Source organism: Haliotis asinina, chromosome 9 (assembly GCF_037392515.1).
Source record: "Haliotis asinina isolate JCU_RB_2024 chromosome 9, JCU_Hal_asi_v2, whole genome shotgun sequence".
In the NCBI taxonomy this organism is placed as follows: Eukaryota; Metazoa; Mollusca; class Gastropoda; order Lepetellida; family Haliotidae; genus Haliotis; species Haliotis asinina.
The window spans coordinates 24798258-24813497 of NC_090288.1; the positions used below are offsets into that span (position 1 = coordinate 24798258).

At 42.1% G+C, this 15240-nt stretch overlaps 1 protein-coding gene across 2 annotated transcripts in view; it reads left to right on the forward strand.

The window, feature by feature from the left end:
• Positions 1-15240, forward strand: part of LOC137296211 (wnt inhibitory factor 1-like) — a 61066-nt gene that overhangs the window by 6401 nt on the left and 39425 nt on the right. For both annotated transcript variants that reach the window (XM_067827946.1, XM_067827945.1), the window contains exon 2: positions 7829-7971. In XM_067827946.1, the coding sequence (XP_067684047.1) occupies positions 7829-7971 (143 nt within the window). The remainder of the gene's footprint in view (positions 1-7828; positions 7972-15240) is intronic.

Sequence of the window (15240 nt, forward strand, 5' to 3'; positions counted from 1 at the left end):
GTAGACGTCGTCTTCAGTGAAATGCACTTACACCATATGTGTCAGGTATACATGTTTGCACACAGATATATGTCACTTATTACTATTACTATTACTCTGCCAAACACAGACTGTTAGAAACTGTCCAGTACTGTGTTATGTACAGTATATCCTGTATATTTACAATGTTAACAAACAGGGAACTGAACCACTATACCACAGGGTTCATCGATTTGTGGACGACAATGCACAAGATCTTCATTCCTAAATGCCATGTTAAGTTCTCAAGTTGGTTCCCACACACTAGGCCCCGTCATGGAACAGCTGATTACACACTAGGCCCCGTTATGGAACACATGACTACACACTAGGCCCCGACATGGAACACATGACTACACACTAGGCCCCGTTATGGAACACATGACTACACACTAGGCCCCGACATGGAACACATGACTACACACTAGGCCCCGTCATGGAACACATGACTACACACTAGGCCCCGTCATGGAACACATGACTACACACTAGGCCCCGACATGGAACACATGACTACACACTAGGCCCCGTCATGGAACACATGACAACACACTAGGCCCCGTCATGGAACACATGACTACACGCTAGGCCCCGACATGGAACACATGACTACACACTAGGCCCCGACATGGAACACATGACTACACACTAGGCCCCGACATGGAACACATGACTACACACTAGTTCCCGACATGGAACACATGACTACACACTAGGCCCCGACATGGAACACATGACTACACACTAGGCCCCGACATGGAACACATGACTACACACTAGGCCCCGACATGGAACACATGACCACACACTAGGCCCCGACATGGAACACATGACTACACACTAGGCCCCGTTATGGAACACATGACTACACACTAGGCCCCGACATGGAACACATGACTACACACTAGGCCCCGACATGGAACACATGACTACACACTAGGCCCCGTTATGGAACACATGACTACACACTAGGCCCCGACATGGAACACATGACTACACACTAGGCCCCGTCATGGAACACATGACCACACACTAGTTCCCGACATGGAACACATGACTACACACTAGGCCCCGTCATGGAACACATGACCACACACTAGTTCCCGTCATGGAACACATGACTACACACTAGGCCCCGACATGGAACACATGACCACACACTAGTTCCCGTCATGGAACACATGACTACACACTAGGTCCCGTTATGGAACACATGACTACACACTAGCTTACATCATGAAGTTCATCATACCGTACTACTTTACGTCGCTACATACTACATACTATTTTGTCTTAAGCCATTATGCGAACAAACTATTTTTTCATTTACATTATCACTACAAAACCATCATGTATTTCGCTTTGATACAAAGTCTTGAGGGTCTATCCTTATCACTTGTTCTCATCAATCAAAGAAACGTTTGAACATTGGGGTATCTACGGCTGTATTCGGGTAAGTATTAACAAGATATTGATTGTAAAGAGGACATATTTATGTCATGTGGAATTCATTTCTAATTCAGTCACAGAGGAAGTACAAAACGCATTTTCATAGTTTGGGACGTATTTGTAGGACTGAACTGTAAAACCACGTACCTTGTTCCATCTACCTAGTTTTATCAAGCATCTCTGTAATCTTTTGAACTAATAGTTTCATGATATTTTTCAGTGAAATAGTCTGTCTTTTTGGTTACAGAGAACATCAAGGATTTGGATGAACCTATATATTGATAGCGTTCTTGATGATAAATGTCTTTGCAACGGTGTTTAAAATTCTTTAAAAACAACAGTTTTTGCTACCAACATCTTGTGCACTTCATATATAGCCGAAATCTATATGATAACATTCTCACTACCTGGTTTTGATGCATCATTACTTGAGCGTAGTTAGGGAATCAGTTTAAGAGTGAATTGGAATGTTAAAGGCGAAAGTACAGATGATGTAATTATGAAAATATACAGGTAATGTAAATATTTAAGATTTTGTGAACTCAAGATCTGACTTCAAGAATTGATGCAAACAGAAACACAAAACAAGCTGAAGATAAAGACCTTGCAGAAAAGGAAGTTTACTGTAAACAGTTTTCAAATATTGTGAAACGATCGCTTGCCGCAGAAATTATTACGGTGTATATCACGAGATGAGCGGTTTACTTACTTTGAAGAACGCTGTTATACCACCGACGCCACTAATGGTGATTCAGGCGACTTTGTAGATGCTCAAACCTGGGTAACTGTACGTGTTTACCTTTCACAGATGACGTTTCATCATAAGCTATCACAGAAGATGTCACTTTAGGTGCAACAGATGGTTTAAAACAAGGAACAGTTGTTCCTGCTGAAAGTATGCACCTCCTGGACAGCTTTAATGCTTGAATGCTTGTATATGACTTTTCTCATGCTACGTTTAGTAGGATACCGGATTGTGGCTGCCATGCAACATGTATACTGGTCTCAAATATGTGTGTATATTCATATGTCAAATCCTGTGTTCGAAACCTCGAGGAAAAATTCAAGCGTTTTCGATAAATACGGATGTAATACAAGGATGTTAATGGTAATATTACTGGATGAAAAATAATAAGCTATCTGGATGTCAGATGTGAGAAAAACATTATCTTCATTGATAACCTGAAATGTTGGACATTTGTCCGTGTGTGACCATACCTTTCGACAAAGTGTAAGCGATTTTCTCAACCGATATTTGATTCATATAACAGTGAACTCAAGCCTCTTTAAACCTGAAATGTATATTAACACATATGGATGATGCACAACTGATTCATGTCTTGAAAAATGTATCATTATCTTTCATTTGTGAAAGTCCTGTGCCTATAACATCACCATATGTCTTCACTGTCTTTACATTGTTAAAGCCCCGTGAGTGTCTATCTCATCACCTTTATTGCATCATTGTCTTGGCTTTTTAAAAGCCCTGAGAATATCTCATCATCCTTATTTCATCACTGTCTTCACTTTTTGAAAGTCATGTAAGTATCTCATCACCCTTATTTCATCACCGTCTTTACTTCTTGAAACCCCCTTGAGTATCTTATCACCTTTATTCCATCACTGGCTTTACTTTGTTAAAGTCCTGTGCCATCTCATCTCCGTAAGTACATTAGGTTACGTCATGGCAATAGTTTACGCCATGCCATCATTTCTCTGCAAACTATTCCTCAAATACTTTGATGACAGGATCATACAAATCATAGCTTCCCTGCACAACCTAACTCCCTCAAGAACATCCCAGAGGCCAGCAGTACATCACCTATGATCATTTCCTCCCACGAGCAAAGGGGGAAATCGGACAGCTTGTTAGCAGGTTAGCTCCTATGCCGGCATGGTAACTGAATCAATCTCAAACTGCAGTGATTCCTTGCTTTTGCACACCTTGTAGATACTTCATTGTCAGAGGCGACTGTTCCTGCTGCTATGAAAGAAGCAGTAATATCTCCACTGTTGAAGAAGCCCAATCTCGACCATGACATACTTATGGCCCAGTGTCCAATCTCTCGTTTGTGTCTGAGCGTGTTATCGCTAAAAGACTGAAACAACACATGACAAGCAGCGGATGTTGTGAAGAAGTGCAGTCAGCACACCGGGACATGCACAGCAGAGACAGCACTCAGCGAGCATATGACACCATCATGACATACTGGAACAGTCAATTGGTGTCAGAGGTCAGGTTCTTTAGTGGATCCACTCCTACAAAAGACAGACAGACATCAGCAGGTCAGAATACATAGTTCCACCTCCAAGAACACAGTTCTTTGCTTTGGAGTTCCGCAGGGATCGGTACTTGACCCAATACTGTTCACTGTCTACACTTCTCCTCTTGGTGACATATCCAGAGTTCACAACTCCTTCAACTTCTATGCGGATGACTCACAGCTGTACCTGTCCTTTAAACCTTTCGATCAACTTTCTGCAGAAAACACTTTCTGTTCAGCTCAGAGGTGCATGGAACATATCAAAAACTGGATGAATAATCATTTCCTCAAGTTGAATGAGGAAACGACTGAGCTGTTGATCATGGCGCCATATCAGATTGCACCAACCACAGGCAAACTGTTGCGCAAATGGGAGAAAATGACAAGTCTTCTTACATGTGAGCAGTTCGAAAAATATTTTTCTTGTCAAAATAAAATATCGCCACCATCAAAGGTATACACCTTTTCCTTCACTGGGGTGTGCACCCACATTTCCAACCCCATGTTGAACAATTACTCACGTGAAATATTTTTATTCAACATTTTTGCACGACTCGTGGTATTCAGACCGTTTTCGCCTCCATTCCTCCTTCAAGCTTCCGGTTCAACGGAGTGAAAGAACAGGAGGGCATTATAAGTACGTTGCCAACCTCGCTTCGCTCGCATATATGAAGACTTGTCATAGTCTCTATGCTGCGCAACCACATTTGCGCTATAGTTTGCCTGTGGTTCAACTCAGAGGTGTATTGAACATATCACTGGATGAATAATCATTTCTTCAAGTTGAATGAGGAAACGACTGAGCTGTTGATCATGGCTCCCAATCAGATTGCACCAACTTTGCCTCAATTCTCCATAGGTGATTGTGTTGTCAGCCCGGCCGTGGAAGCACGTAATCTTGGAGTGATCTTTGATTCCCACATGACCCTTGAGACCCATGTCAAAGCAATCTGCAGGCGGTCCTACGGCCAAATCAGGAATTTTGGACATATCCGATGTCTAGATGAGAAAACAACAGCAGCATTAGTTCAGGCCTACATCACATCTCGCCTGGATTACTGCGACCCACTCCCTCTATGGTCTCCCAGCTCATCTTGTCAAGAAACTGCAAGTCCAGAATGTGGCGCGCGCGCGTGCGTGCGTGCGTGCGTGCGTGCGTGCGTGTATACCAGGTTACGTCATGTGTACCAGGTTACGTCAGTACAATTTCATCAGTGGCAACAGCTTACGCCATGTCATCATTTATCTTACCTCACACATAAATGTCGCTTTCTGATTGGTAGTGCGCTCTTCTGTTATTGTCAATGTACCGTGTTGCTAATGGCAACTCATTCGGTACTTTGTGGATGTACTTCTTTATCTCAAATAACACTAACACACATATGATGAACGGAAATTACCGATGTTTTGCGAATTCAAGTCGATGGAAGGGAGATAACTCTAAATTTGTTATTAACTTGTGTTGTCTGCAAAATCTAGTGATGGCTACGAAAAGACATGCCTAAGCGCCATGACGTAACAATGTACATGTACATGTTCCTGAGCCGTTACATAAACAAACATCGAAGGTACATTAACCCATGTCACCTTAAGTAAACTGGAAACCTAAGATTAAGGGTTCGAATCATTGTTCGCCTCTAGGTTTGTCAGCACCATATGGTGTTACAGGCGTTACTGGTTCCACAGAGGTAAACGTGTAAGACATAACTTTGGCTGATACATCGGGGTATAGCTGGGTTAATGTGACACACCGGGTATAGCTGGGTTAATCTGACACCGGGTATAGCTGGGTTAATCTGACACACCGGGTATAGCTGGGTTAGTCTGATACACCGGGTATAGCTGGGTTAATCTGACACACCGGGTATAGCTGGGTTAATCTGACACACCGGGTATAGCTGGGTTAATCTGACACACCGGGGTATAGCTGGATTAATCTCACATACCGGGTATAACTGGGTTAAACTGACTCGCCGGTTTAAGTGGGTTAATCTGACACACCGGATATAACGGTAATACTCACTCAATTCACTCTCAAGCCATTACTCATCACACTGTACGTCATTACATCATGGCGCTTAAACTCTTGGATACGTCGTGTTTTCTACAGAACAAGTATACTCGTTTTGTATAGGCCGCGCAAGTATTAACTACGTGTTTAAATAGTCGACGCTGGGGAATGGCCTCGGGTGTCCATCCGCCCACGCCGATCAGGGATGTTACTTAGGTTATGTGTTCAACCAATTTGGATATTACGGCTCATCGTATTACAGATACCACTGGTTTTACGTGATGTTATTTCCAGAAATAACGCCCCAATAGCCATTACAGCAAGTTCCGTGTGGATTCGATCTACTGATTGCCAGCATTCCCATTCCTGTGTATACATCAAGCAAACAATAAACCTTGATAAAAACCAACAACTACAAATACAAAAACACCAAAATAAACAGAAGAATACAACACACAAAAAAATAAAACCCTTTGAAACAACACAAACGTCAAATACAACCCCAAACAAGAATTACTTTGGACAGTGTTACAGTGTTTTCGTAACATGGCCACCAATAAAAACACATGCTAGTAACATGCATGTGTCTCATTTAGCAATATCCACTATTCACTAAAGCTGTCACGAGTTGCATACTTGTTACTGTTCAGCAGAGATCATACTGCAGCCAGGATCAGATGCACAGTCAGTACGTCACGGAACAACCCCCCGAGTACTAACTTGGGTGTGTAAGACCCGGGTGTGCATTCATCATATTCTGGTGTGCCAAACTCGAGTGTACATTCATCACATTGTGGTGTGCCAGGCTCAGGTGGGTGTACATTCATCACGTTGTGGTATATATCAGACTCGGGTGTACATTAATCACGTTTGCGGTATACCAGACTCTTGTGAACATTCATCACGTTTGCGGTATACCAGACTCTAGTGAACATTCATCACGCTGTGATGTACCATACTCAGGTGCACATTCATCACGTTGTGGTATACCAGACTCGGGTGGGTGCACATTCATCACGTTGTGGTATACCAGACTCTAGTGAACATTCATCACGCTGTGATGTACCATACTCGGGTGCACATTCATCACGTTGTGGTATACCAGACTCTTGTGAACATTCATCACGTTTGCGGTATACCAGACTCTAGTGAACATTCATCACGCTGTGATGTACCATACTTGGGTGTACATTCATCACGTTTGCGGTATACCAGACTCTTGTGAACATTCATCACGTTTGCGGTATACCAGACTCTAGTGAACATTCATCACGCTGTGATGTACCATACTCAGGTGCACATTCATCACGTTGTGGTATACCAGACTCTAGTGAACATTCATCACGCTGGCTGTGATGTACCATACTCGGGTGCACATTCATCACGTTGTGGTATACCAGACTCGGGTGGGTGAACATTCATTACGCTGTGATGTGGCAAGGAACATGACACCATACGGGAATCCACACTTCATCTGCACACAATCCTGCGTCTGCGTGTTATTTTCTAAAGAACCAATCGTCAAGCATTATTAATGTCCATGATGATAGTTCTGATACTCTGATATAGATGTTCTCTTCGTGTTACTCGACATAGTTTCAGTAGTTTGATAAGGGGCATTGTATCACACGCGGTCGAAGATGATAGAGTTTCGATTAAAGAAAACTCACTGTGATTCGAATAACATGTATCTTTCTGATGCAAACGATTATTTTTCGAACGGTTGTGTTGTTGGCCTAGAAGTGAACGTGACCTTTGCATGAATAGAATGAATTGTCATTGTATATGGAATTATCACATAACGAAGGTCAAGATCATGCTTATTGTATACTGTGATGTTATGGACGTCCCCGTGAGACGCTTGTAAGTACGTATGGTCCTGATACACGATGTTTCGGTCATCTCTGTGTGTCTCGAGATGCGTGTGTGTTGGCTACTGCTACTGATCGCGGACTGAACATCACCACAGATTTCCATTTGCACATGGATGGCACTGTGTCACAGATTAACCTGATGAAAGCATGTAACAATGGTTTAACTCCGCCTAGTTCGGGTATGTTCAGAGAAATTTTGTATCTATTTTCAGGGACAGAATTAGCAAAGGACATCCCCATTATTTCGGACGGTACAGTCACTCCATTTCTGAACTACCCCGGCCTGTCTGCATCGATGGTCATTCCAGCAGACGTAGATTCTGTGAACCTAACCTGGAAAGCAGGCAATGAGAATGTAAGTGTAATATTCTGTTAACAAGTCGGCGACACAGCTTTGGATCATTTCAAGTTGACCTTTTCACCCATTGTGGTCATTCGTTACACTGTCAGTACTGTGTTAAAGCCAGGGGTCGTTTACTTATGACGAGGCGATAGCACCATTCTCAGTCTTATAGAAACAATCCAACAGCCACATCCACACAAACGTGGTCGGTTATGAAACAGTCCTAAATGCTGTATCCGGATGTGTAACAATATTTGAGGCTATGTTCGGGTGTGAAAGTATCCTAAAGACTGCATTCAGGCGTAAAACAATCCTAAATGCGCCTTTAAGCAACCCCAGTGTCCTCATTGTGAAACAACCCCAAAACATGCACCTGCATGCATTCACATGCAACAACATACGCAGGAGTAAAACAATCTCAGAGCCGCATTCAATGTGCATGATCAGTTTCACTAAACGTACTGTAGTCACACTTCTCTACAGGGTATTGCTGTCTTTGTGGAAGCTTATGAAATGTATACAGAAGTATAGCGTGTTTATCTGCACTGAACACATCCATGGCCAGGTTGTGTGAAGCTCTTAAGCTCAACTGCATGTGCTGTGCCTTGGACAAGTTCTGTGACGGTTTTTTAAGAACTACATTAGCGTCATGTATTGAACAACACGGAGCCTGCGCTGGTACACGTTGTGAGGCGGTTTAATAAGTTACTACATCAAGCAAGAGTAATGCTAATGCCGGCTCAGTGGAGTATTATTCATCAGTTCGTTAATGTCTCCGAATCCTGCACGTTGTATCAATGCAAGGGTGTCAGCCTTCCCACTGCTATAACTATTACCTGTTGGGGTTCAGTTTTTCAGTGTGGAGATACTGTATGGAAGGTGGTAGTACAACACAGATTCTAGTGCAGTACGGAATCAGATACATGAGCCACTTGATCACGCCCGACACCTGACTGAGTGCGATGTGAACCCCCCTACCCACAGTATATAGTTTTACAGATACCTGGAGCGGACTCAGCTATCCAGGTCGTTTCAAAGACAAGCATGGTTATAGTGCTCAGGGGCACTCTGTTTGAACATTGTGTCGTGTCAAAGGCGGTCGCGCCACTTAGCGCCGTCATATAAACACGACTCGTGTTATTAGTACACATTCCGCCATGAGCACGGCACGTCTTAGAGATACTATAATGCTAAGCAAAAAGCGCCGCGACTGCTGGCCAAGCACTTGACTCGAGTTTTTGTCAAGAGCTATTGTCGCTTACTGTGTGTGTCAAGGTGTGGAAACCGACGCTCACTTACACACGAGGGGAAAGGCACGCTCACCGGCAATACAAGCTACCTTCCACACCGTTAGGGGTGTGAGAGGACGGGTAAATAGCGGGGCCTGAATGTGTGTGTTACTTGGCCCACTCTGACTGGCTCATTAGGCTGAGCTTGTAGGGGATATATATGTGAAACATGGAGGATAACTATATTTACATCTATAGATGTATGAACAAAACAATGAACGTAGAAAATACGAGAAATGGTATATCCCACGTGCATAGCCAGATAAACAAACACAAAAACAACAAAAAATGGATGGACAGAAAGGTAAATACTGCATGATATATACGACAAATATTTGGAGACATCACCATACATAAGCAACATATATGTATATACAGAATCATATATACGTATCTATATATATATCGGCAGAAAATGTCAGGGAGTGCGTATGTTGTCCTATGCCGCTTTTAGCCCTATGTCACCAGAAATGAACTTCACGTGGAATTATTGTATGATATACCTGTTCACATATTCGACTGTGGTGAGAAGTGGATCATTTTCTTAGATATCGGGGTGTAATCGGTGGGTCCCACAGATGTATCGTGGGGAACTGACTTGTGAACAGACGCATGACAGGCTTGGTCCCAGTTCAGTGGGCTCACTCATTATGCAGGCTCACGCCTGTCTAGCGCCATCTACAGGGCAAGAGGCAAAAGTGAAATGCCAACACAATCACGAAGACAATATCTAAAGGGTTCCTTTTGGAGAATCTGACATCTGTTTAGGAAGTCAGATGTAGATATCAAGTGGCTTTTTGTAGGGATTTCCCTCTGTCAACAATGACCTATAGTCGGACCTCCGCCAGGTGCATGCACCCGTACACGTCACGTCACAGCTGCCGCCGCCAAAAGTATAGGGGAAATCTAATTGTGTGATGGAATGTCGTCTGTTCAGCAGACACCAAACTGTTGGACAGAATGTCGTCTGTTCAGCAGATACCTAACAGTGTGGTGGAATGTCGTCTGTTCAGCAGATACCTAACTGTTGGACAGAATGTCGTCTGTTCAGCAGATACCTAACTGTTGGACAGAATGCCGTGTGTTCAGCAGATACCTAACTGTGTGGTAGAATGTCGTCTGTTCAGCAGACACCTAACTGTTGTACGGAATGCCGTCTTTTGAGCAGACACCTAACTGTATGGTAGAATGTTGATTGTCCAGTAGATACCTAACAGTATTGTTCAGTTCCCATCCACCTAACTGTGGTACAATTCTTCCAGTGCACGTCACTTGCTGTGCGCATCTAAAACAATTACCCTTGTAGATACAAACTCGTAGGTGACAGATGTGGGGAATTCTGTATTCGTTAAGGCGGAATTAATTACCTTTGGGGCCGAGACAAGTGTGTTATCTTAAGCAAACTGATTGCAAGCTGGCAACATGATTGTGGTTTCCCGGGCGGGTGAGTCACCGAGTTAAGCCACTTAATTGTACTTAGCATTCGTATCGACTACCTGTTCTCCGTAGTGTACTTTTAAGTGTGCACACACGTTCAGTGGGAATAAGGTGTGGTGATGGAGTTAATCTTGCAGGTATTTGGAACAAACAGCGTCTCCTACCACCTCCTACATACCCTCCCCTATTGTCCCGTGTCACCGCCAGTGCTAAACACACACAGCTTTGTCGCGAAGACTAATGCTGCTACATGAGCCACCCGGCTGATTTATACGTACACACACAGGTGTTCAGAGCACTGACAAGTTTTCACTTTTATTTGCCTGTATGGAGAGGCAACTTGTTATCGGTTTGTGAGTGTTGATTGGGAGAGTCACGCCCCTATCTGTGTGTGGCGTGTTGAGGAGCCCCACATGACTGACAAGGGCAATAAATGACTGATCACTAAATACATAGCAATGTTATAGAGATACCAGCTTCTAACCTAGATATGCCCTCGTTGTGGCTTTGTAACATACCACGAACTGTCACTATCCAGGGGAACTAATAAATGTGTGTATCGGGACATTGTCAACTATCTGTAGAGAAAAAAACGTAATATTTAACTCTCTAGTAAACGAAATCGTTTATTTTTCACAGGAAAGACTGAATGTTTATAATGTGTTATCGGGGTGTAAGATAAATACTATCCTGTTCCATCTGAACAAAATCATTTCATTGAAGAAATTAGATAATAAAGAATATACCTTTATGACTAATATACCAATGTCGCTTTGTAAGGTGGGTATGCGCTGGGTAAATATACCCATTCTATAATTTTCACTGACATTCGTACTTACTTCTCCCCTAGCACCAGATGTTTAACAAGTTGAATACAAATTAACATTGGACGGCCTAATTAAATGTCGTTTACCACATGACCAGACAATGACGTCAGTGATGCTGCGCGTGACAAAATGTCGAGGTCAAGCAAGGGTCTGTTTTTTCCGAAATGGCGATATATTTGCCTTGCATTCCATTCCACGCGATCAAAAGGCAGAATCGAAAGTAATTTCACCTAAGGAATGGACACGGAACCTTTGATGACTTTTGTTGAGTGCAACAAGATAACAATGTCCCTCTGTTTTACTAATGATGATATGTTTGTGTACGTCGCCTTCTGTAGTGCTACAACTGTCGCACGAGTGCAGATAGGACTCGAGACAAAACTACATATTGCTGTATCAGCAATGATACAACCCGTCGAGCTACGATGTCCACAGTAAGTCATTGCCTTACTTATAAACTATTCAGGACAGTCCAGAGGTACTTACTGACGCAGTGTTGCTACCGGGGTATACCAACACTTGGCCTACGTCATATTTACTGGCGATGTGCTTTTCATTTAGTACTAAGACGACTCGCTCAACCTTCACCGTGTATTTTGATATTTTACGTTTTAACTATGAACACATTATTACTACTAAAGTTTTGTAAGTTGAACGTTTGGTGATAAACCTGACTGTAAGTCAAGTCATCAATCCGTCACGATATCAATGCACATGAAGACACCCGAGATTAACATGCGTCATGAACTACAAACAGTAAACATTGAATTCCATGGTAGAGTGTGGACAGATAACAGTTCAATTCAAAACCAATCATTTGCTATTTTTACAAACCTCAAACCAAAGACGGGGTATATGAAATAAGGTACATGTTTAAATAAGGTATATGTTTAAACGATGGACCGGGCCATCTCGACGTTTCCATACGTGTTGTTGCGTAAGTCAGAGCAGCGTCATTTCAACAAATGTCCGTAGTTTCATGCATACTTTTCCTTTTTGAATGAGAAAGGTTTACAAACACGTCTTGGGACATGGTTGCGGAAAATACACAACAACCATGATGAACATGATCAATGGGAGTCAAACACTGGACCTGCTTTAATGACAATCGTTTCATTGCTGGCGACGATGCGTATCGTTTTTTAAGAGTTTAGTATGCGGATGGGCACTGCGTTGGAAAGAATTAAGATTTAATTATCCATGGAATCACGTGGTCAGAACACCACGGTGAATGTTATATTAAATTTTCCAGGAGATACGTTGTTACTATACCACAGTGACTGTTATATTAAACTATCCAGATCACGTTGTAAGTATACCACAGTTACTGCCATATAAAATTATCCGGGAGACCACGTAGTAAGAATAACACAGTTACTGTCATATAAAATTATCCGGGAGACCACGTTGTAAGTATACCACAGTTACTGTCATATAAAATTATCCGGGAGACCACGTTGTAAGTATACCGCAGTTACTGTCATATAAAATTATTCGGGAGACCACGTTGTAAGTATGTCACAGTGACAGTTATATTACATTATACATTAGTCTTACTGCCCCGTGGAGTCTGTTACATCAGATTACAATGTTACTATTACATTATCCGGGAGACCGCGTGGTCAGTATTCTATGGTGACTAACCAGGAGACTACGTTGTTACTATGCCACGGTGACTGTTACCTTCAGTTATCCGCACACTCACGTTAATCAACTAATTAATGCATTCCTTCTTTTCATCCCCTTCTTTTTATCCGTCCGTAATCATTTTGTTTCCGGAGCATAACTCAGAAACCGTTCAATATTTTTAGACCAAACTTGATAGATATAATAATCTCAACCTATAGTTGTGCCTTTTGCTATTTACACAGTTTGGGCATTTTTTTTTTTTTATTTATTTATTTATTTATTTATTTATTTATTTATTTATTTATTTATTTATTTATTTATTTATTTATTTATTTATTTATTTATTTATATTTGTTGTTTTTCCATGGAACATTTTGGTGTTAGTCTAATGGTGGGATGGGCATCGTTTCCGGAGCAGAACTCAAAACCGTTCAATATTTTTCTGCAAAACTTGGTAGATATGTGTGTCAGAACCCAAACTGGTGTCTTTTGCTATGTACAGGTTTTTGTGATTTATTATTTTCTCGGTTTCCGTGGAAATGTTTCAGACTTAGTCTCAAAATGGAGGACTGGGCTTCGTTTCTGGAGCAGAACTCAAAATCTGTTCTTTATTTTTCTGCAAAACTTGGTAGATATGTGTGTCAGAAGCCAAAGTGGTGCCTTTTGATAGTTACAGGTTTTTGTGATTTCTTAGTTTCTCCGTTTCCATGGAAATGGTTCAGACTTTGTCTCAACAGTGAGATATGCGTTTCGTTTCCAGAGTACATATAAAAAAAATACTAGTAGCTGTCAGCAATGTGTATGGAAGACCCCAAAGTGGTGCCTTTTGCTGTTTACAGGCTTTTGTGATTTATAATTTCCTTGGTTTCCATGGAAACGTTTCAGACTTAGTCTCAAAATGGAGGGATGGGCTTCGTTTCCGGAGCAGAACTCAAAAACCTCTATATATCTTTTTTGCAAAACTTGGCAGATATTTAGGGGAGACCCTAAAGTGGTGCCTTTTGCTATTTACAGGTTTTCGTGATTTATCATTATCTCAGTTTCCACGATTCTGACTTAGTCTCCATATGGAGGGATGGACTTTGTGTCCGGAGCACAACTACAAAACTATTTAATAGTTTTACAGCAAAACTTGGTGCAATGTGGTGCCTGTTTCTATTTACAGCATTTTGTATTTTTCCAACAGATTTTTACAGATTAGCAGCCATGTGGTCAGCATACACCTGCAAGTTACCGTGCAGATTAGCAACCATGTGATCGGCATACACGTGCAAGTTACCGTACAGATTAACAACCATATGATTGGCATACACCTGTAAGGTACCGTACAGATTAGCAACCATGTGGTCAGCATACACCTGTAAGGTACCGTACATATTAGCAACCATATGGTCGGCAGACACCTGTAAGTTACCATACAGATTAGCAACCATGTGGTCGGCATACACCTGTAAGTTACCGTACAGATTAACAACCATATGATTGGCATACACCTGTAAGTTACCGTACAGATTAGCAACCATGTGGTCAGCATACACGTGCAAGTTACTGTACAGATTAACAACCATATGATCGGCATACACGTGTAAGGTACCGTACAGATTAGCAACCATGTGGTCAGCATACACCTGTAAGTTACCGTACAGATTAGCAACCATATGGTCGGCAGACACCTGTGCGCCACGATACAGATTAGTAACCATGTGTCACCCTACAGAATGTCAGTTTCCTGAATTTCTACATCTCATCATTCTCTTCTTTTTTCTGTAACCATATATAACGCAATCCTGATGGTGCTGATATTGTCTGTTACCACTTGGAAAAGACAGTCATGTGATTTTTATACATGTATCTGTTATCGTGTATCTGAGGGAAATTGGTTGAATGAAGAACTGCACACTCTGTTTGGTTTGTTTGTTAAGTCGGGAATGGCAAAACTAATTTGGTCAACTTGTTATGATAGCTATGCTAACCTCCTGCGCGCTCACCCCAGGATCTAGTTTCAACAAGCCCCCAGCACCGTGTTTATTTACACACAGTTGATAAAGTCATCTCGCTAACACGGCTTTTGCTAGTTTTTGACTCGTGCTCCTTGCTCG